The 23,025-nt window shown below is 37.7% G+C and overlaps 1 protein-coding gene across 1 annotated transcript in view; it reads left to right on the forward strand.

Moving 5' to 3' along the window:
* COL25A1 (collagen type XXV alpha 1 chain) overlaps window positions 1–23,025 on the forward strand; it is a 604,312-nt gene that overhangs the window by 531,474 nt on the left and 49,813 nt on the right. Inside the window, 8 exon segments of the mRNA XM_043971186.1 lie at window positions 6,553–6,568; window positions 6,571–6,587; window positions 6,590–6,616; window positions 8,680–8,748; window positions 9,545–9,586; window positions 10,876–10,920; window positions 12,174–12,251; window positions 22,591–22,614. Of these exon segments, the coding sequence (XP_043827121.1) occupies window positions 6,553–6,568; window positions 6,571–6,587; window positions 6,590–6,616; window positions 8,680–8,748; window positions 9,545–9,586; window positions 10,876–10,920; window positions 12,174–12,251; window positions 22,591–22,614 (318 nt within the window).

The raw sequence follows: 23,025 nt of genomic DNA on the forward strand, positions 1-23,025 counted from the left end.
TCTTTCTTACATGTAATTTTTATTGCATCATGATCTGAGAAGGATGCATTTACTATTTCTGCCTTTTACATTTGACTATGATGTTTTTGTGCCCTAATACATGGTCAGTTTTTGAAAATGTGCCATGTACTGCTGAGAAAAAGGTATATTCCTTTCCATCCCCATTCAATTTTCTCCAGACATCTATCATGTCTAACTTTTCTAGTAATCTATTCACCTCTTTCGCTTCTTTCTTATTTATTTTTCGGCTAGATTTATTTAATTCTGAGAGGGGGAGATTCAGATCCTCCACTAGTATAGTATTACTGTCTAATTCCTCTTGTAACTCATTTAACTTCTCCTCTAAGAATTTGGATGCTATACCACTTGGCACATACATATTTAATATTGATATTACTTCATTATCTCTAGTACCTTTTAGCAAGATGTAGTTTCCTTCCTTATCTCTTTTAATGAGATCTATTTTTGCCTGCACTTTGTCTGAGATAAGGATTGCTACCCCTGCTTTTTTTTACTTTAGCTGAAGCATAATATATTCTGCTCCAGCCTTTTACCTTTACTCTGTGTGTATCTCTCTGCTTCAAATGTGTTTCTTGTAAACAGCATATTGTAAGATTCTGGTTTTTAATCCACTCTGCAATTCACTTCCATTTTATAGCAGAGTTCATCCCATTCACATTCACAGTTATTTTTACCAACTGTCTATTCCCCTCCATTCTATTTACCCCCTTTGTACTTTTTCCCCCTTCTTTCACCCTATTCCTCCTCACTGACGTTTTGCTTCTTACCCCTGCCTCCCCCAATCTGCCCTCCCTTTTATCACCCCCCTCCCTTTTCTTTACCCTTTTCTCCCTTGCTTTTGTCCTCCCTTCTATCAGTCCCCCCTTTCCCTTCCCCTTTTACTTTCCTAAAGAATGAGCTAAGTTTCTTTATCCCAATGAACGTATATGTTATTCCCTCTTTGAATCAAATCTAATGAGAGTAGGGTTGAAACAATGTTCACCCCTCCTTTCTTTCCCTCTATTGTAATAGGTTTTTTTTTCACCTCTTCATATGATATAATTCATCCCATTCCACCTCCCCTTTCCTCTCCTCCCCATAGACTCCCTTTTTAACCCCTTAATTTTCTTTGTATCATCACATCAAAGACAATTTATATTTATACCCTCTGTGTAAAGTCCTTCTCTCTGCCCAAATACATTTACAATTCTTAAGAGTTATGAGTATTATCTTCCTGTGTAGGGATGTAAACAGTTTAACCTAATTGAGTAACTTTTTTCCCTCTGTTTACCTTTTTAAACTTCTCTTGAATCTTGTATGTTAAGATTGAATTTTCTATTCAATTCTGGTCTTTTCATCAGGAAATATTGAAAGTCCCCAAGTCATTGAATGTCCATCTTTTCCCCTGAAAGAGAATGCACATTTTTGCTGGGTAATAGATTCTTGGCTGCAATCCAAGCTCCTTTGCCTTCCAGAATATCATATTCCAAGCCTTGTGTTCCTTTAATGTTCAAGCTGCCAGGTCCTGAGCAATCCTGACTGTGGCTCCATGATATTTAAATTGCTTCTTTCTGGTTGCTTGGAGTATTTTCTCTTTCACCTGATAATTCTGGAATTTGGCTACAATATTCCTTGGGGTTTTCCTTTTGGGGTCTCTTTCAGGAGGTGATTGGTGGATTCTTTCAATGATGATTTTATGCTCTGATTCTATGATATCAGGGCAGTTCTCCTTAATAATTTCCTGGAATATGGTGTTTAGATTCTTTTTCTGGTCATGGCTTTCAGGCAGTCCAATGATTCTCAGATTGTCTCTCCTCGATCTATTTTTCAGATCAGTTGTCTTTCCAATGAGGTATTTCACATTTTCTTCTGTTTTTCCATTCTTTTGATTCTGCTTGACTGATTCCTGGTGTCTTATGGATTCCTTATCTTCCAACTGTCCAATTCTAATTTTTAAGGCATTGTTTTCTTCCATGAGATTATGCACCTACATCTAGCAGTCAAGCCATAACCATTATAGATCTCTTTTCAGAAAAGAACCTAAATCTTAGAATTACAGAGATGGCAGATCGGCCCTAGCCTTTGGGACGTTTAAAAATAGTGGTATTCACTAAAGCACTGCTTTAGAATCTTGAAATATGGAACCTTCAAACTGGAATAGACTTAAGAAATCGTCTACCCCCTCAACCTAAAGAGAAGGAAGCCAAGACTTAGGGAGATCAAGTCACTTGCCCAGGTTTACAGAGCTAGTTAGTACCCCAACCTGTATCTAGAGAAAAGGATTCCCAGTGAGTGATCTTTCTAGATTAGTCATTTTAGTTCTACTGAGTTACATTTTTAGCAAAATAATTATGAAGGATATATACACTTATATATAAAATGTATGTGGGGCAGCTAGGTGGCGCAGTGGATAAAGCACTGGCCCTGGATTCAGGAGGACCTGAGTTCAAATCCGGCCTCAGAAACTTGACACTTACTAGCTGTATGACCCTGGGCAAGTCACTTAACCCTCATTGCCCCGCCCCCCAAAAAATGTTATATGTGTATATCTATCTCTCTATCTTATAAAATACCACTATTTGACTTGACCTCTTTTATCCCCAAGACAGCCTACTATATCTGACTCCTCATTCTTTGAGGTTTCAGGTTCAGATGTCCTTAGATTCAATTTTTTGCCACTCAGAAGGTCATTTAAAAGCATACTTTTGTATTGCTTAGGTTCTATCCAAATATCAATAGCTTTGGCCACCTGGAGATGTTCACCTTTTGGTTTTTGTCCTTGAAATTCATTGGTATTTCAACACTTCTACATTGGTAGATTGATGGTACATTGAGGGATCCTAGGTATTAACCTATATTTAGAACCCATTTCAAGGACCACTGTTTTTGTGTCTATCAAAACATGGTTTAAGGCAGCTAGGTGGCGGAGTGGATAGAGCACTAGCCCTGGATTCAGGAGGACCTGAGTTCAAATCCGGCCTCAGACACTTATCACTTACTAGCTATGTGACCCTAGGCAAGTCACTTAACCCCAATTGCCTCACCCCCCCCCCCAAAAAAAAACCAAAACCATGGTTTAACTTTATTTTTAAAAAGCAATAACATTATTCTGTGATACTCTATAAAGCAGTAGTTATAACCTTCCTATTCAAATTTTTACTGTTCATATTTTAAAATTCGGTTCCTTCATGATGAATAGATATATTTATATTAATCAACATGTTAATTAATTTATAAATAATATAATAAAACTATTAATTAATAAGATATGCATTAGTAATTAATATGGACAGTTCCTGGCCTTAGTCACTTACTGGTTGTGTGACCCTGAGCAAATAACTTAACCCTGTTTGCCTGAGTTTCCTTATTTGTAAAATGAGCTAGAGAAGTCAATGGCAAACCACTCCAGTATTTTTTCCAAGAAAACCCCAAGTGGGATTACAAAGAATCAGACATGACTGAAATGACTCAACAACAGTAGCAACAACAAAACCCCAACAAATTTAGCACTTAGAAATTGTTTTACTGAAGTTCCAAGGCCAAAAATTGAATCTCAGTCATTCAGTGACTTCACAGTAAAGTGCATTCACAGGTAACATTGTTCTATATCCAACTTTCTGTGTCATTAAGGAAAAAATTAAACTTTCCTATTCTTTTGGCCTCTATCCCCTTGTGACCTCCAGCTACTCAGTTAAGATTTGTCTTCTCTCACCCATCCAAAGCATGATGGCCCTAACCATGCATAACAATCTGGATGGAATCCCAATTGACTTTGCTCTCTGGGTCCTGGGCACAATAATACAAAACCAAAGCAAGACCATCGTCTGCCACTGAAGAGGGTGTAGTGTACAAAAAATTAATTGTTAATAACTATATCTAGGATAGAGCACCGGCCCTGGAGTCAGGAGTACCTGAGTTCAAATCCGGCCTCAGACACTTAACTAGCTGTGTGACCCTGGGCAAGTCACTTAACCCCAATTGCCTCACTAAAAACAAACAAACAAACAAACAAAAAACCCAAACTATATCTAACCTGGAAAATTATAATAATTGGATTTATGAAAATTATGATTATATGAAAAATGATAAGCTTAGAGAAATTATAATTGGGCTGTAAATCCCTTCGTGGTCACCATTCAAATGTAAAATATTTTTGATGATCGGGCCTGATTTAGTCATTAAGACTGATTTAGAGGCTCCTGTATCCAATAAGTAATCATAATATGTGTCCCCAACTTTGAGGGTCACATGAGGTTCCTTACTCTGGGGAGGAGAATCCTAAGGTTCTTTACCACCTGTAGGTATCCGTTTCCTCATCTCTTAAATGTGTTTAAATTTAAATTTAAATTGTTTAGGAGTTTAAACAATATGGCTTCTGAGCTCTCTTCCAGCTCTGAATCTCTAATCCTATAACCTCAGTAGATTGCTGCTGTTATGCATTGTGTTGACTTCAAAATATGGTGCTAGGAAATAAGCCCAAAGAGTCACATCGGCTTCTGTGGAAGGTCCAACTTAATGCTCACAGCCCCAGACCCAAGCATCTAGGAGAATGCAGCAGAGATGGCAACAGCAGGAAGCTAAAACAATGTGAGTTTTGCAACTTCATGTCCCTAGCTTTGAGGGGACATAGTAGGAACCAGTAGCTACCAAGAACTTTATGAGATTAAAAGGAGTGATTCATGTACTCAAGGATAGCTCTGTAGTCTTTGGATCAAACCCTGGGATGGGAATCAGAAGAAGGTCTAATTTCTAGTTTTATCAGGACTGTCCTCAGGCAAATGACTATTAAATTCCATTTCCTTATCTGTACACCTAGTGTAACAATTCTTGTCTATCCATCACACCAAGAAATCATGAGGCTACTGTCTGTGAAGCTATTTGGGATCTCTGAGAGGGAAAAATACTGATTTTTATGAAAGTTAAACATTCTTTTTTTCTTCTTTGATTAGGTTGAGTTGAAGTAAACATTTATGAGAAGCTGTTAGTACATTTTTTTTAGATTGGTGAAAAAATTTAAACTTGTTATAAAGGTTTCATGATGACAATGAACATTCTTATGGAAAACTGTAGGGTTAAGCAATGTATTGATGTTGTTTGAAATACTGGTATTGCCAAGCATTTTATTTTACCATGAACTCAGAAGATATCTCTATCAGTTGTTGTAATTACAATTTTAGACCCTATACTGTTTAGAGTCAGCAATAACACAAGCTCTGAAGTTTTGCATCCCAAGATGGAATGCTTTCTCTTTCTAGTAACATGACCACTAACCAGAGTAAGAAATGTGTGTTTGTGCATCATTTATTCCTATCTCTTTCATTGTTATGCCCTTCCTGGTCCTCCTGTTTGCTTTGCACTCTTACTGGTATGCTAACCAACCAGAGAACTTATTTTTCTTTAGAGATATGTGAGGTCTGACTTACTGATAACTTGTCAACCTTTTTTGAAAAAAAAAAAACTTGCATTTTTTTAGTGCTAGATACTCATTTAAAATAGACACTGAGTCAGAAAGTTTTGAGGAATAGCTTATTTATTTGCTGTTATGGGGCAGGAGCATGTTTATTCATCAGTAAGAGGGTATTTTCCACAACATTGAGATAATTTAATTTATGTTAACATTTGTTTTGCCTAAATTGATCTCTTTTGGTTGACATTTATGAAATACTAGAAGTTCAGAACACAATTTTGTTAAACATGACCCAGGACTTCTGATTCACCTGTTCAAATGTAAAGGTACAAAGAGAGAATAAATAAGTAGCATTATTCAAGTCACTCTAAAGCATTGATTCCCCTCTTTTTTTTTAATTAAAACAGTTCCAAGGGTGTCAGAAATATGGAATGACCATCTCCAGATAGAGTCTGAATGCAGATCAAAGATACTTTTTCTTTATTTCGTGGGTTTTTTTTTGTCAGGTTTTATAACATGACTAATATGGGAGTATGTTTGTGCATGACTGCACAGGTATAGCCTACATGAAATTGCTTGCCTTCCCAGCGTGGGGAGAGGGAATGCAGAGGGAGGGACTGAGAGAATCCGAACTCAAACATTTGAATAAAAACATGTAAAATAACCACTTACATAATTGGTGAAAAATAAAATAGTAAATCACTGAGGGAAAATAGAATAGGAAATGGAACCTTTGAGACAACCATGTCTGTTGTCTAGTGTATACAGGCATACATTCAAACATATTAGAAAGGTACTAAAAGAAAAAAATACACTTTTCATCCAATCTTTAGTGCAAATGTAAGAGATCTAAATCCTTGCTGAACAAGTAACAGTAGGGCACCACACAACAAATGGAAAAGGAGAGTTAGAGATTTTGCAGGCTGTCTTTTTTTTCATCTAAATTGTATGAAGATTTGCTCCTAATAGTTGTGCTGATGAAGACACTTTGATTAAGTTTGTCTTGCAGTGCTAGATCTGTGGAATTAAATGAGTGATGGGAAGGAGGGGGTGTGGGAAAGAATTTTGCATTAGGAGAAAACCAATGCTGTTTTAATTACTTACTGGAAAATAAATTAATACTCTGATGTACCATCTTTTTAAAGGGAGAGCCAGGCTTCATTGTCCACAGGTTGAACCTAGGGGTTGCCAGGTTTACCTGGGACATAGGTAAGTAGACTCTCATTTCCTTGGCTTCTATGAAGGGGACGGAGAAAGTTCCAGAAGGAGGCAAGCAACACAATTCATGGGGGAATAGAATAAAAGAGACAGTGTGCCTTACCCCCTCCTCCATTATATAAGCTCTGTAGCCTAATGTCTAGGTGGAAGAAGTGGACTTTTTTTTTTTTGCGGGGCAATGAGGGTTAAGTGACTTGCCCAGGGTCACCAGGGAGCCTGCTAATTTTAACAGAGATTTCTAACTCACCTTCATCCTTATGATTCCTTTGGAGTCAGAGAAGAAAAATCATCCTTTCATAGATTCCACAAGTACCTGGTACCAGAAAGAGGCACTTTGAAGAGTAGAAAGGTTCTCTAATATAAAATCTTTAATGGCTTGTCCCACCAGATGGTTCTAGAGAATATGTAAAAGCTTTTATAAAAACCTCTATGGGGGGCAGCTAGGTGGTGCAGTGGATAAAGCACCGGCCCTGGATTCAGGAGGACCTGAGTTCAAATCCAACTTCAGACACTTGACACTTAACTAGCTGTGTGACCCTGGGCTAGTCACTTAACCCTCATTGCCCCACCCCCAAAAAAAACAAACCTCTATGCCCGCCATATGAAGAATTATTTTGCTCTTTATCAAGTCAGGATGAAGCTCCCTTTTTATCTTCTCAGAAGGAAACAAAAATACCCACGTGAACTTAAAAGATATGTATCTGAAATTTTAGTTTTACTTGAGACAGATACATGTCCTAGATAAATCAAAGAAAGTAACATTAGATCAAATAGCATTCCTTTATTTTTAAGCAACTGCAACCCCTTCTTCCATGTTTTGAATTCACTGGAAATAAATGAGAAATGGTTTCTGAGAGTCTGGTCTGGAGTATCCCTGGAAGAAAAACCCTGAATATATCAGTCTGCAGATGGAGGACCTTGTCCTCTTTCCTTATCAGTGGAAGTAATGTGTGGCCTGTCAGAGGCAACCAATTCGCTTCATTTTACATGACAGCTGGAACATAGCCAGTGTCCACAGATTGGGGATATTCTCGTGCATTCCCATTTCCCTCATGCATTCTCCTTTCCTTTTCATGCAACGGGTGTTCAAGTACATGTAACTCCTATTTTAACCTGGGTAGATTTTAGCAAGTACTAGAATTCTTAGTCCCCATCACCCTTCTCCTGGATGACGTTAGACAGGATCAAAGGAGCATAGCTATAGAGTTCTAAGGGACCTCAGGGACCACGTAATCCAACCTCTTCATTTTACAGTTGAGGAACCTGAAGCCCAGGGAGGCAGAAGTGACTTTCCCAATCATATTGTAGCAAGTGGTAGAGCAAGGAACTGAACCCAAATCAGTATCAAAAAATCTAGAGAGCCTGAAGAAGCCTTTGAGGCTTCCAACCCCTTTACTCTATGAGAGGCTACAAGATAGTGCCATGTATGTAGCATTGGACCTGCAGTCAGGAAGACCTGAGTTCAAATCTAGAATTCAGAAATCCTGCCTCACTGCCACACAAGCTGTGTGACCCAGGACACATCCCTTATTCTGTCTGTGTCTCAGATTCTTCCCCTGTAAAATGGCTATAGCACTTACTTTATGGGATTTTTACAAGATTTTACAAAATTATATATAACTTATACAAAAGCTTTGTAAGACTTAAAGTTCTATATAAGTCTAGCTGTTTATTTCAAATAGTGTATGGATTGTTTTGGATTCATATTCATATCCTTCATCACTTAGCTGCTGGGGATTTTTTGCCCCATCAGTCACATGAGCTGACTACCCTAGTTTGCCCCTGTCTTAGCATAGTATCCCATTGTTACTGACCAGCATTTGAAAACAAAAAGGTTGAGATCGTAAAATTAAAGTAAATTCCATATTTGCCTGTATGGCATTAGCGTCTTGGAGAAAACCACTTTCTCTAGATAAGCATTGAATTAAAAGTTGGTTGGCATCTTTGTTTTTACCAATCAGGTCCATTTCTTGGGCTCTACTTCCCTGCCCCAAACCTATAGGTCTGTAATGATAAATATTGGCATTTTGTCACTTGTATATGACCTGTGATAGGGGGAACGGGGAGAAGCTGGGTCTCCTGGGAGAGGTGAGCGAGGCGAACCTGGAGTTCCTGGACTGAAGGTCAGTTGTCCTTGCACTTGTGAAATGTTCATTGAGCTATAAACATGTACCACCCACTTCAGACTAGGACACCAAAGTAAAGCGCAACTAGGGTGTTGAAGGGAATGATACAAATTCCTAAAGAGTTTTCTGAAAATGCACACGTACTGGGTCTTTCCCAAATGGAATTGATTCTATAATTTCACTTTTCCAACTTGATCCAATTCTCTTATCTTGATTAACCAAGTCCAGTGGGATGGGGACAAGAAGAGGAAGGAGATGCTATAGCTAAATCTTCCTCCTGAATATGTTTAAAACTTTCTGGTAAAACTTTCTGCTTATTTGTATTGCATGATGGTGTATATTAGAGTAAAAAAAATTCATTTGACTGTTTGATCTTTATTCCGCTAAACTTTCCTGGCAGCTAATGTGGTAACATTTTATTTTAATTGCCCATCCTACTGACAGAGGAAATAATTTCCTCTTTGAAGAAAAGGAAATTTATAAGGTACTATTAAGACTAATGAGATTTATTCATGTAAATCTTCCTCTTGTTTTGATGAGAAAACAGTCCTCTGAATCATCATGGAATTCCTGGGTTGGTGGGAAGAGATGAGGCCCCAGAGCCATTATGGTTTGTGGTTATATACCCAACTGGATATGTATTGTTGGAATCCCTAATGTTGGGGCAACTAACATAAAAGGTTGTTCACCATCCTGCATTACTTCAAATCACAGCTAATTTCCTTTCTCTGTTCTTAACTTCACCTGCTATTTTCTCTTTTCCACCATCCTGTGCTCCATATAACATGGGGAGAACAAGGTGGAATCAGGAGCTAGAGGTCCCAAAGGGTCAAAGGTCAGTAACAACACCTCAGTGCTTCTATCAATGTTCCTCTCTCCTCTCCCAAGCGAGGATGCATAGAGTTTGGAGAGTTTAATTTTTACAAAGAGCCTTGTTTTCACATTAACTTTCAAACTGCCATTGCTATTAATACCTTCCCATGATGTCATCTTAACACAACATTGGGCTTTGTTTCATTTTATTCACTTTTTCAAAGTGGTTTATGCTTTTCCTTCTAGTTTGTAGGTTCTCTCCAGGCTGTTTTCTTTAAGTGAGCTTAAATATTCATTTTTATCGAATCAAATCAAATTCATCAAACAAAGAAAAAAGCTAGGGATTTTTCTCCCCAGTGGAATCATGGAATCATGCATATCACATGTCTTGTAAAGACCCTATACCTTAAATTTTAGTAAGACTGAGTGCCAGTTCCTTCAATGAATATTTTGTGAGATGATATGTTTTCCCTACAAAACAACCACTACCTTTTGTAAAAAATACACTAAATAAAATTCCATGGAGAACCTACTAGATATTCTTTGGAACTTGCCATTCATCAGGGTTGTTTACTCACAAAACTGCAAGTGATGGGGGAAAACAGAAGGCAGGAGGTAGTAGCTCTCTAAAACTCAGTTAGTATGATCACTGTGGTCCTTGCATCATGATGTTACAAAGGATCCTGGAGGAAAAAAAAAAGGAAATTCAGGGGGGCAGCTAGGTGGAACAGTGGATAAAGAACCTGCCCTAGATTCAGGAGGACCTGAGTTCAAATCCAGCCTTAGACACTTGACACTTACTAGCTGTGTGACCCTGGGCAAGTCACTTAATGCTTATTGCTCCGCAACAAAACAAAACAAAAAAACAACAACCCAAAAACCAAAGGATCCTGAAGGCCTGGACCATTCAGTTTCAGGTGCATGAATTAAGTATTATAAATGAAGTCTTTAAGGAAGAAAAAAATGACTTGATTTTGCAAAAGTTCTGTGAGAAGTTTCTGATTGACACATTGAATCTTAAAAATGTTTATAGAAATATTTCTGTGTTGTAGATAAATATTAAAGGCGATATGTATATATGATATGGAGATAATATTATATATATATATATATATATATATATATCATTTATATACTTAAATGATTTGTAATTCCCGGTGGGTTCATTTGTTTTACAGTGTGAGATGCTATCTTGTTACTGACTAAATTGTAAATGCCAATTACAAATCAAAATGTTCTAAGTTTCAATTGCTGACCATTCTTTTCCAAGAATGAGGATTTATTTTTTGCCTTGTTTTCCCTGGGCAATAGGGTGATCATGGAGACAAAGGTGACTCTGGAGCTCTGGGACCAAGGGTGAGTATGCCTGCCACCCTGAATTGTTACCATTAGCTTAGATACAAAGTAGAATTTTGGAATGTTTGTGTGTCTATATATATGTTGTATGTGTATATGTATATGTATATGTATATGTATATGTATATGTATATGTATATGTATGTGTAGATGTATGTATGTGTATTATATATACATAGATATATGGTATGTGTGTTTGCATAGAGGAAGAGAGCATGTAAGCAGTAGCATCCACTGTAACTATTGTTTGTCACCGGCATATCCAACAGGCCCACTCTCTCCCACATGGTCTAAAGGAAGAGGGTAAAGAGTGTGTAAGAGGTAATGAACAAGCCTAGCTCCAAGAGAAAAAGATCTTAAAATTCTCTATTTTTCACTCTGTTCAGTCTTTGACAGTTACCTTTTGACCATCTGTCTATAATGTCCATTAGGCAATTAATGCAGTAGTAAAAAATACACCCATGTACCTTGGGTTTAAATGAAATCAGGAAATGGGAAAAGGCTTAATGGGGATTAAAGGCTGTCAGCCTAAACAGCAGATGAAAGTGAAAAGAGAAGCAGCCTGGTGAAATAGAAACTGGACTTGGAATCAGGAAGACCTGGGTTCAAATAAAACCTCAGGCATTTACTAGTTGTGTGACCCTGAGTTACTTAACCTTTCTGGGCCTCTCCTCATTTGTAGAAGAAAGAGGTTCAAGATTTCTAAGGTCCTTTTCAGCTTTAAGTCTCTGAGCCTATGAAAAAGATTTAATGAACAACATTCTCCTTTCTATTCCCTATTTACACTTTGTACATCACAAATTAAATATTTTTCAGATTTAATTAAATATTATTGTTTGTTTTTAAATGGAGCCCCATACTTGTGGGGTCTCTCCAAAGTTATTTGCTGCAGAAAGATGCTTTGTTCTCTTAACTCCAAGAGATTAGAAGCAGTGTATATATAAGGTGAAGATGAGGAAAAAGGAATAACTTGTGTTGAGATAAATCCAGTGCAAATCTCATTGACATCTCATTTTAATTTTTAGTCTAATAACTATTAGAAACTCTTTGGAAACTTAAATTTCTTCTCTGTTACCTTTGGGGGAATCCTAACTGTGCATCAAAAGACAAAAATTTGGCGGATGGGTTTTGTCTTGAAAGGACAAACACAAATATATGTTGGGGGCTGGTTGGGAGGGAGAGCATCTCAGAAATAGTGGGGAAGCAGTTCTGAAGGAGTGTTGTTGAACAAATTCTTCTTGATGTATTCCTAGGGTCCTCCTGGGCAAAAGGGAGATCCAGGAGCAACAGAAATCATAGACTACAATGGCAATATTCATGAGGCCTTGCAGGTAGGTGAATATCTCCCTTTACAGAGAAGAGAAAACATGGTTTTGATTCAAACTCTTAGCATTGTAATATTTATTTCTATAGTCACTCTTAGAGGGAAAGAATCCTTTCCCACTTACTAAAGCAAATCATTTGATTCCATCCCTCAGACCTTGCTCCCATAATTATCATTTAATTCCTCATCAGAGCCCCCTTCCCTTTCACCTTTACATATCTTTATACATCAACTGCTTCCTCTGCCAAAAACTTTGAAAATATGGGCTCCATTCACTGCATTTCCTGCGTAATCACCCATGCTCTCCTTACCTCTCTCTTTTATCTTTATATCTGTAACCATAGTACTGAAATGGTTCCATCACAGTCATTGGCAAATGGTGCCCTTCCAGCCAAAGCTATGAACCTTTTTTCACTACTTACTTCCCTGACCTCCTATGTCATTCCATGGTAAAGTCCTTGATAGTCTTTCTTCTTTGGCTCTATGAAAACTCTAACTTTCTTGATTTTACTCCTACCTATCAAAGTCATGCTTCATCTGTTTTGCATTTGCTCTGCATCCTCCTATCTGCTAAGTCTCTGTTTTTGAATCTCTATTCTTCCTTCTCTCTCTAGATAGATTAGGTAGGTAGGTGGATAGATAGATGATAGATAGAGATATGTATATGTTAGTTATATGTAATATGGGTTTGACTTCTTAATAAGAATAATTCCTCATTTCTCAGGGCTGGAGCCTGGATTCATTGAGTCAATATGGTCATAAGATGTTCTGTTTGGGTCACAAGCTTACCACTTGACCACAATGGCATAGAGGGTTCCCTAACTTAGGACGTTCCAGAAGATGTTGACTAACTCTGTGTTTTTCCCTGTTGCACTGATTTTGGAAACCCCTTTTTGCAAGTCACATGATCATGCCAATCATAAGCCTACCCTACACCTTACTCTACCTCTAATGGCTTAGCCCAATCACAATCCTAGTTTAGGTATCACTGGAACCTTATGTAATCAATTATATAAAAAGTTTGCTTTAAAATGGGTCACTGAGGGACTTGGGATCTCATTTGGCAATTACTAGCATTGCTAATAAATGATGATGCTTGGACTTTGTGGCCTCAGTTTTCCTCTTCACTAAAGATTTTTATCAAGGACTGAAGGATGATGCCAAAGTCTCAATGCACGTAACTATTATCTGAGTCCTGCATATAAATAAAATGTTTTTCATATTTCTCATGCTTATTATAAAATGTTGAAAACACCTGGATGTAATTTTGATGATTTGTTTGGTTATTTCACAATAGGTGAAAGTTTTACTGAGAAATTGTATCCATCTAGTTCATCATTTCTCACATTGTGTAAAAGGGACTTTTGAATTTCCACTTATGTGTGTGTCTATAGCTAACATAAAATATATGGTGCTTTTAGATGGGAATATAGCTTTAGTTATGTTGATAATTTGACTTTGAGCAGGTCACAACACTTTTTGGCTTCATTTCAGCCAACATAAAATGATGGGATGTCATTCATTGATTCTCTTCACTGAGGCCTGAACTAATATTTAGCCTTATCTCAGCCTTACTATGTGAATGAATGGCTGCTCAGTCACCAAATGCATTATAACTAGCAATGGCCAGAAGGCCATTATCAGACTTATCAGACTGTGCATCTAGCTATGGTTGCAATAGACATGATATGTAAACTCTCCCAATTGTTTCCTCCCCTTCCCCCCAACACACACACATACCTCTACAAGTTAGTAGATAGTTGGTTATTAACGTAGATAGTTTATTTATTAAACTCTCAGCTGTAATTCATTTGAGTGCGGCTAGCATAGACATAATGTATTCTGGAATTTGTGTTCACTCTTCTGCTCTCAAAGTCATGGTTTCCTGAAGATACTACCTTAGTGATCCCTACTGAGTGGAACAAGAGTAGAAAACTGAGGACATCAGCATAGGTGTAATCTACTCATTTGCTGACTTCTGAGGTGGTGTCATTGGTTATGCAGGGTTGTTTCAGGTCCTGTCGTGGGGTTGTTTGTTTGTTTGTTTGTTTGTTTGGCCAAAGAGACTGGGAGTATTTTGCCCTTCCTTCTCCAGTTCATTTTATAGATGAGGAAACTGAGCAAATTAGAGTAAGTGACTCACTCAGGGAGTGTCTGAGGACTCTTTTGAATTTAGGAGAGAGGAGTCTTCCTCACTCTATGATCAGCGCTCTAGCCACTGTACCTCCTAGCTGCCCTTGACTTCTGAGACTGTTAGCTAACGTCCAGACTTGGCACACCCCCTACATTTATCACATGTACTTCTAAGGGAGTTGACCCTGTGACTTCATTAGCATTCCTGTGGTTGAACAGATGGCCTCTACCAATACAGAAGTAACTTAGAGCTTTAAGTAGATGCCTATAGCCCCAAGAGGTTAAGGTGATTTAACAGGGGCACATATACAACATGTTTTAAAGTCTAGTCTTTCTGACTCCAAGAAAATGTCTCACAGGTACACTGTCTCATGCTATACTGTCTCACATGTACTGTTTAGTCATCAAATAAAAACTATGCAGAAGAATTCAATGAGACCACTAAAGTGTTACTTCGATAGCTCAGAGTAGATAACAACAAAACTTTTTTTAAAAGTACTTACTATGTATTAAGAGCATAAAGTAAAATAAAAATAGTCCCTTTCATTCTAATGGGTAAGGGGAATATGTATAAAGAGAAATACAGACTAGATGAAAGGTAATCTTAGAACTTAGCACTAGCAGTTCAGAGGACTGGTGGGAGGTGGATATGAACTGAATCTTAAAGGAGCTAAGGATTCTAAGAAGTAGAAGTTCAAAGTTAGAGCATTCTAGGCAAGTGGACTACATGGGCATGGAGATGGGAGATGGATAGATTCTTGTGTATGGGGGACAACAAGTTGCTATATGACTGGGATCAGAAAAGTATGCATAAGGAGCAGAATCTAAGGTGGGAAGAAGTTAAGGGTTTGTGAAAAGCCTTAAATGCCAAACAAATGGACTTATATGTTGCGAGAGGGTAGGAGAGATTGGCTAATCTAGAGAGTAGAAAGGAGCTATTGGAGGTTATTGAGTAGGAAGGGGTGACATGGTTAGCCAACACTTTAGGAAAATCATTTCAGGCAGCTATGTGAAGAATGGATTGGTGGTGGAGAGATATTTCAGGCAGGGGAAACTAAGGTATTTCAATAGTCCAAGTAAGAAATAATATAAACACCTGAACTAGGGTGGTGGTTGTTAGTGAAGCAAAGGCAATGTTGGAAAGATATATTGTAGAGAAATAAATTACAGGTTTGGTCACTGGGTTTGTGAACCTGATGACTAGAGGAGGGTGGGTGCCTTTGACAGTAACCAGGGAATTCAGATGAAGGGAGAGACAAGGTGAGTTGAGATGGCCTACGGGGCATTGAATTCAAAATGTCGTAACTATGGATCATCACAGATGGGTGATGGGGGAAAGGATCAGGAGACTAGGACTGAATAAGAAATAGATCGGCAATGTGAGATTTTTAATTGATCCCTTATAAACTGATGAGAGCATGCAGTGGAAAGGAGTATATATAGAAAAGATTAAGAGGACGAGCAGTCTTGGGGGGATGTGTGCCAAATATGGATGAAGATATAGCAAAAGAGACTGAGCAGGAGGTCATCTAGGTATAAGGAAAACCAAGAGACCAGAGTCATGAAAACCCACGGAAGAAAAGCGAGGAAATAGTGTCACATGCTTCAGAGAGGTCAAGAATGATGTTGGGGAAGCTGGGAGACCCAGTGTACAGGCACAGTTGGGGAAGCCAAGGGGCCCAGTGCACAGAGTGCTGGTTCTGGAATCAGAAAGAAACTTACTCTCTCTGTGACCCTCGGCAAGTCCCTTAACATCTATTTACCTCAGTTTCCTCAACTGCCAAATGAGGATAATAATAGCACCTATCTCCCAGGATTGTTGTGAGGATTAAATGAGATAATAATAATATCTGGCATATAGTAAGCACTATATAAATGTTAGCTACCATTATTTCTTTCAGCCTTTAGCACAGTGCCTGGCATATATCTTAATAAATGTTTATTGATGGATTCAAGAATGAGAAAATATTCAATTCGGCAATTCTACAAATGCTGGTAGAAGAATTGGAGAGACCAATTCCAGCTGAATGATAAGGTTTGAAGTCAAATTGCACAATGTTTAGAAAAGAGCCAGAGAAATGGCTAGATTATAGTCAATTTTTTCAAGGAGTTTAGCTAAAAAAGGGAGGAGAGATGTAAGCTGGCAGTTGGTACATTATGGTAGGATTTAAAGGTTTTTTCGTTTTTTTAGGATGGAGAGATTTGGTTATGTTTGTAGGAGGGGGAGGAGATAGAAAAGGAGTGCACATTAGAAGATAAGGATAATATTGGGAGCACTCTGCTGGAGAAGACTGGAAGGGGTTTCTGCCTTGGCAAGCATAAGAAACCATTCTCATCATCAAAGACTGGGGTGAAGGAGGAAAACTTGGGGAATAATATCAGAGGAATGGGAGCCACTTGAAAATAAATAAAGAAAATAAATGCTGCATTTCAGTCATGGGGAATAGCTTGTGCTAATTCAGAGGTGGAAAAATGAAATATTAATTTCAGGAAGTTGAGGTTGGCTATGACACAGTGCCCTCTGCTCCCCTTTCACTACTCCAATACAGGACCGAGGTTAATTATTTTTATTTGTAGCTATTGAAGGGCTTAGTATGGCCAAATAATGTATTATTTGTTGGCCAACTTACTGGCAGTTAGCCTCTTCATACATAGCTAAATTGGTCATCTAATAGCAGCCCAGAAATCTGGACCATACCTCAAATCTTTCTAGCTTGGTATAAATGTTCACGGTTTTTATTGTTATAACCTTTGTCAAAGAAGGCATTTAAGCCGAGCCTTGGCAGAGATTAAGAGTTCTAGCTAACCTATGTAAGCAACAGAGGCACAACATGGCACAGGGAACAGAAGTACTTGTGGCTGTTTTTATATGACTATGTATCATGGAATCCCACAATAGCTAAAGAAGCAAAATTGAGGGGCAACTCAGAGGACAATGGAGGGAGATGTAAGATGGGTAAAGTAGACTCCAACCATTTCCAGCAATGTCTTACATTCACATGGTGCATATAATATACTATCAAGGACATGTATGACTAGAAAAGGACATGACAAGAGTGAGGGTAACTGATAGCCAGCCAACAGGTTCTCTGGTATTTGGGGAAAGACCTAGAAGAATATGTTGGATATCTCCTCCACAGAGAATTTATGGGAAGATTTTAAAAAGAATTTCAGCATGAGAGGGCATGAATATAGTTTATATTTATATTTATATATATATAGTATAATATATATAATCTACACACACAAGTGAACATCACTTCAGTACATCACATGCCCTTCAAAAGCAAGTAACATAGCAGATAGAATACTTGGAGTCAGACCCTAGTTTTAAATCCTGCTTCAGACATTCCAATAGCTCCTCCCTTTGTTGTGAGGATCAAATAAGTTCATATGTATTTACTGGGCAAACCTTAAGGCACTATATAAATGCTACAAGATATGGTATATTTATAAGGTGCCACATTGATAATATAAAACCAAATGATTATACACCATTTCATTCCATAGCCTGCACTCCATAAGACATTTGTTTTCATTTTAATTTGCCAGGCAGTTAAGTTTTGAGCAATTAGCAATAAAAAAACTCTCTGCTTCCTAATTTAAGCTTTAATATTTCTCATAAACTATACCTCTTCTTCAGGTGTAAGGCAGAAGCAGTGATAGGTAATTTCAATCTGGCATCATTATGGGACACAAGGGACAAAACAGCCTTTAATTCTAAAGGGCTTCATGTGGGAGTTCTTGGGGAATAAATTACAGAACGGCCTGACTGGCTCAAGCCAATTTAGATTTGCTGTAGTACTTCATGCTTCCCATTTCATTTCATGTCTCACTGGAGAGAACAAGACTTCTTATTCTATCACTACTGAAAGCCGTGGTTTTCAAATTACTAACAGAGTTCAAGAGAGAACCCTGCTGGGTTTATTTATTTTCACCTTTACACAGGACTAGATACAAAATGTGGATTTAATCGTAGGCTAGGATATCAATATATTGGGCTTGCATGTGGGCACTTCCAGGTGATTATAAAAACAGCAGACTTGTGAAGTTGTCTTCATTGGCAGTTATTTGTCCTGTAAGTTAGTGGGATCTACATTTCAAATCTATCCAGGATCATGTGAACTTAACTACATTACTGTCTTAAAAGCAATCTGTTAGCTATTTCAGTTGTTAGCATTAGGTTCTACAAACATCATTTTCAGTTATCATGTATAGTGTTCACTTTACAACTCATAAACTTTTTTTAAAAAGAAAAATACTATCATTTATGAAAGGTAAGAAAAATCATCTTAAGTTTAGGTAGAAAAAGTGATTTATATGTGCTATCTATTCATCTCCTTGGTTTTGTTTAAATATTACTAAAGGCAGATGGACTATATTATCTCTATAGGATCCTTGCCACCCTCTGGTTTTGATTCCATGTTTTTTCCACTTAAAAGTAACACTTTAGGGGGCAGCTAGGTGGCGCAGTGGATAGAGTACCGGCCCTGGAGTCAGGAGTACCTGGGTTCAAATCTGGCCTCAGACACTTAATACTTACTAGCTGTGTGACCCTGGGCAAGTCACTTAACCCCAATTGCCTCACTAAAAAAAACAAAACAAAACAAAACAAAAAGTAACACTTTAAAGGATGCTAACAGAGAAATCTGTGTCTGTGTGTGTGTGTGTGTGTGTGTGTGTGTGTGTGTGTGTGTGTGTGTGTGTGTGTGTCTTTCTCTGGTTTTCTGATTATTTCTCTGAAACAAACAAAAACCAATCATTTAAAATACAGGAACTAAGAATTGTGCCCTTAAGCAGTCTAGATAGCTCCTTCCTAGCTTTTAAACTGAGCTCTTAATTATAGCCATTTTCTATCTTACAGGTGTATAGGTTTAATCACCTGTCATGTTTTTTGATTAAGGCTAAAATTAAATCAATTTTATTGTAGAGATGTCACTGGGAGACTTGGTAGAGTTGTTTAAGTGCTGTTTTGATGAATCTGAGATCTCATCAAAGTTTTTACTACTTCGAGTAATGTGGAACGCAGCCCATCCTTTGCCCTCTCAACCTGCTTCATGCTTGTCCATATCCTTCCAGAAATTGCCCACATGGCCCATGGGATTGTTTTCTATATCTCTTGACATGGTCTTGACCAAGGAAGTACATGGTATATATCTCACTACCTCCTGTGCCATAAAGAGTTCATTTGGACTGTACCTAGAAGAATTTTATAGGGAACCTGTGGTAATGAAACTTCCTATAATGCAGATATATATATATATTATTCTCTTTCTGCACCTTATCCAAGGTATCCCAAAAATTGAAGTACAATTTCAAACCTTAATAACTTAAAATTATAGTAGGACTTTTAGAGTACCCTATATTATTTTTAGAGACATGCCTGAGGGGTGGTATAGCCAGTAAGTGTCAAAATCAGAATTTGAACTCAGGTCCTCATTATTCAAAGGTTGTTTCATGCTTCTACAACACCACAGCTATTTCTCATTTAAATATTGGTGCAAAATCAAATGATATTTATTAGTTTCCTGGGATTCTGAGATGCAAATGGGGAATACAGGCAGAGAAAGGTGTTTTTAATGACATTCACAAACCCTCAAGATAAACACCAGAAAGCAAACCCCAGATCTCAGCAAAGTGTAAGGTGTCAGGATGGATTTTTAAAATAATGAGAATCACTAGACCTTCTAGGTCCTCTAAGCCAGGGATTTCAAGATGAAGAAATTCACTTATTCTAATAACAAACACAACTGCTGAAGAGTTTTCTCCCAAGTGGTTTTCTTCAGAACTTTTGAAGAGGAAGCAGACTCAATAAAGCTATTATAGGAAACAATCAATCCTCTTGGAGTTGTGATTTGCAGGCTTAAATATTCACAGTGAGTCATGCCAACCCACGCTCCCTCCTCAAATAGCATAATTATGCTTTGTTACTTTACTCTCTCCATACTGTTGTAATCAGTGTGTGGCACCTTTACAGTATTAATTCACATTCCTAATCAAGGTACCCAAAAGACCCAAGAGGAGAGAAAATGGACATTGATGATCATTATGATACAGCACAAATTGAATTCCCTATTCACAAGATTCTCTGGAAAGAAACTCAGTAAATGGCAACTGGTGGCTGTAATAACAAACTTCCATACTACACATAATTTTTAAAGGCAGAAAATAACCACTGCTCCCCTGTACCTGAAATATATACAACTTTCTCATCTTAGATATTTTTTGTTATTAACCTGTGGTTTTCATCAGTATAGGTACTCCTAGTTAGGGAATTCTTTTTGCCAAAGCATATTGACCCCTATTCTTAGAAAGTACTTAGGTGCATGAAGAAAGTAAGTGACATACCCAGGATCACACATTGTATGTCAGGTCTAATGGCAAGAATTCCTATTCCTTTTTCTCTCTGGACACTGTGTCTCCTGCTGCTTTTTCATACTTAAAATATTTCCCTTGATTTTTATTTTTGTTTGTTTGTTCTCTAATGGGAGAGATTACATCTGTATGAATTAGGATAAACCCAGAGTGTTCTAAAAGTTTGGGTGCAGTTTTAAGCTAGTAAAACAAAACTGGGGGGCAGCTAGGTGGCACAGTGGATAAAGCACCAGCCTTGGATTCAGGAGGGCATGAGTTCAGATCTGACTTCAGACACTTGATACTTACTAGCTATGTGATCCTGGGCTTAACCCACATTGCCCCACAAAACAAAACAAAACAAAACAAAACAAAACAAAACAAAACAAAACAAAACAAAACAAAACAAAACAAAACAAAACAAAACAAAACAAAAAAACCAACAAGTGACTAGGGAGAAAGAAATAATTGTTAAAAGACTGAAAAGTCTGTGGTGGCTAAGAATTGGAAATCAAAGGAATGCCCATCAATTGGGAAATGGCTAAACAAACTGGTATATGATGCTGATGGAATATTATTGTGCTATAAGAAATGACAAGCAGGATTACTTCAGAAAGAAGTAATTCCAGGGAAAGACATGTATGAAATGATGTATTGTGAGGTGAGCAGAAACAGTGCACAGAGACAGCAATATTGTTCAATGAAGAACTGTGAATGACTTGACTATTCACAACACTACAATGATCCAAGATGATCCAAGATGATCCCAAAGGATCATCCAGCTCCAAAGAAAGAACTGATATTTATGGAACAGACTGAAGCACGTTATTTTTCACGTTCTTTCATTTTTTTCTTTTAATAAAGTTTTCTTATACAAAATGACAAATATGGTAATATTTTACATAATTATATATGTATAACCCATATCTGATTTTTTTTTGGTGAGGCAATTGGGGTTAAGTGACTTGCCCAGGGTCACACAGCTAGTAAGTGGTAAGTGTCTGAGGCCGGATTTGAACTCAGGTACTCCTGAATCCAGGGCCAGTGCTTTCTCCACTGTGCCATCTAGCTGCCCCCCCCATATCTGATTGTTTGCCGCCTCAGGAAGGGAAGAGAGGAGGGAGAGAAAGAGGGATAAAAATTGGAACCCAAAACCAAAAAAAAGTTTATTATTAAAAATTTTTAATTTAATTTAAAAAGACTGAAAAGATAAGAATAACATTAGGTTGTGAATAGCTTTCAATGCCAAACAAATTACCTTGTATTTGATTCTAGAGGTAATAAGGAGCCACTGGAATTTATTGAGTTTGGGAGAGGGGCATAAATTGGTCAGAACTATATTTGAGGAAAATCACTAGCAGCTGTGAGGAGGAGGATTGATGTAAAGAGAAACTTGAAGTAGTGAGACCAAGGTGGGGGTGGGGTGAGGTTATAACAATATAACAATAGTTCAGATAAGAGGTGATGAGAGCTTGAACTGGAGTGGTGACTGTATCGTAAAAGGGATACGTGTGAGAGATATTATAGGGAAAGAAATTACAAGACTTGGTAACAGATTGTATACTTGTCAATGGGAGTAAAAAATTGATGGTGATACCAAGGTTTTGTAAGCGTAGGTGACTGTAAGAGTGGTGCTACCCTCAACAGTAATAGGAAAATTCAGAAAAGGGTAGCATTTGGTGGAAAATATGGCAGGTTCTGTTTTGGAGATGGTAAATTTGATGTCTACATTTCCAGTTTGAGGACGTTCTCATCTTTCTCTTCATCCTCAGAAAAGTTTATCATTAAACAAATGTAGTAGTATATTTCAGTATGCCACCTTGGTAACATTGTCTTTTGTTGATGCATTTTTCCAACAGAGGATTACTACCTTAACTGTCACGGTAATGCCTATTGCATGCTTTCCTCCAGTTAATGAATGGTTCTCTTCTGTGTGGTTGCATGTTGTTCATAATGGCCCTCCTCTAGCATTTTCATTTCCTGATATTTATCTCTGGGTTTCCTCACAGTAATAAATACCTGCATCATGCTAGCCCTTCTTGAGATATACTAAATTCTATCTCATGGCAGAAAAAAAAGAAGTCTCTGTCACTTTTGCCTTATAAAAAGAAACATGGTTAAAAACATGTAGATTATGTTATGAGATGAAGCTGGTGGAAACTTACTATTATATATCACAGCTATGGCCTTAAATGTTCATAAAATCTGGCTTGGGGAAGGGGAACATCCAGTAAAGTAAATATTTATAGGCTAAGTGTCCTAAAAGAATGAGTACAAGGCCTAGATTGCCAAAG

The sequence above is a fragment of the Dromiciops gliroides genome, chromosome 6, assembly GCF_019393635.1.
Source record: "Dromiciops gliroides isolate mDroGli1 chromosome 6, mDroGli1.pri, whole genome shotgun sequence".
Classification (NCBI taxonomy): Eukaryota; Metazoa; Chordata; class Mammalia; order Microbiotheria; family Microbiotheriidae; genus Dromiciops; species Dromiciops gliroides.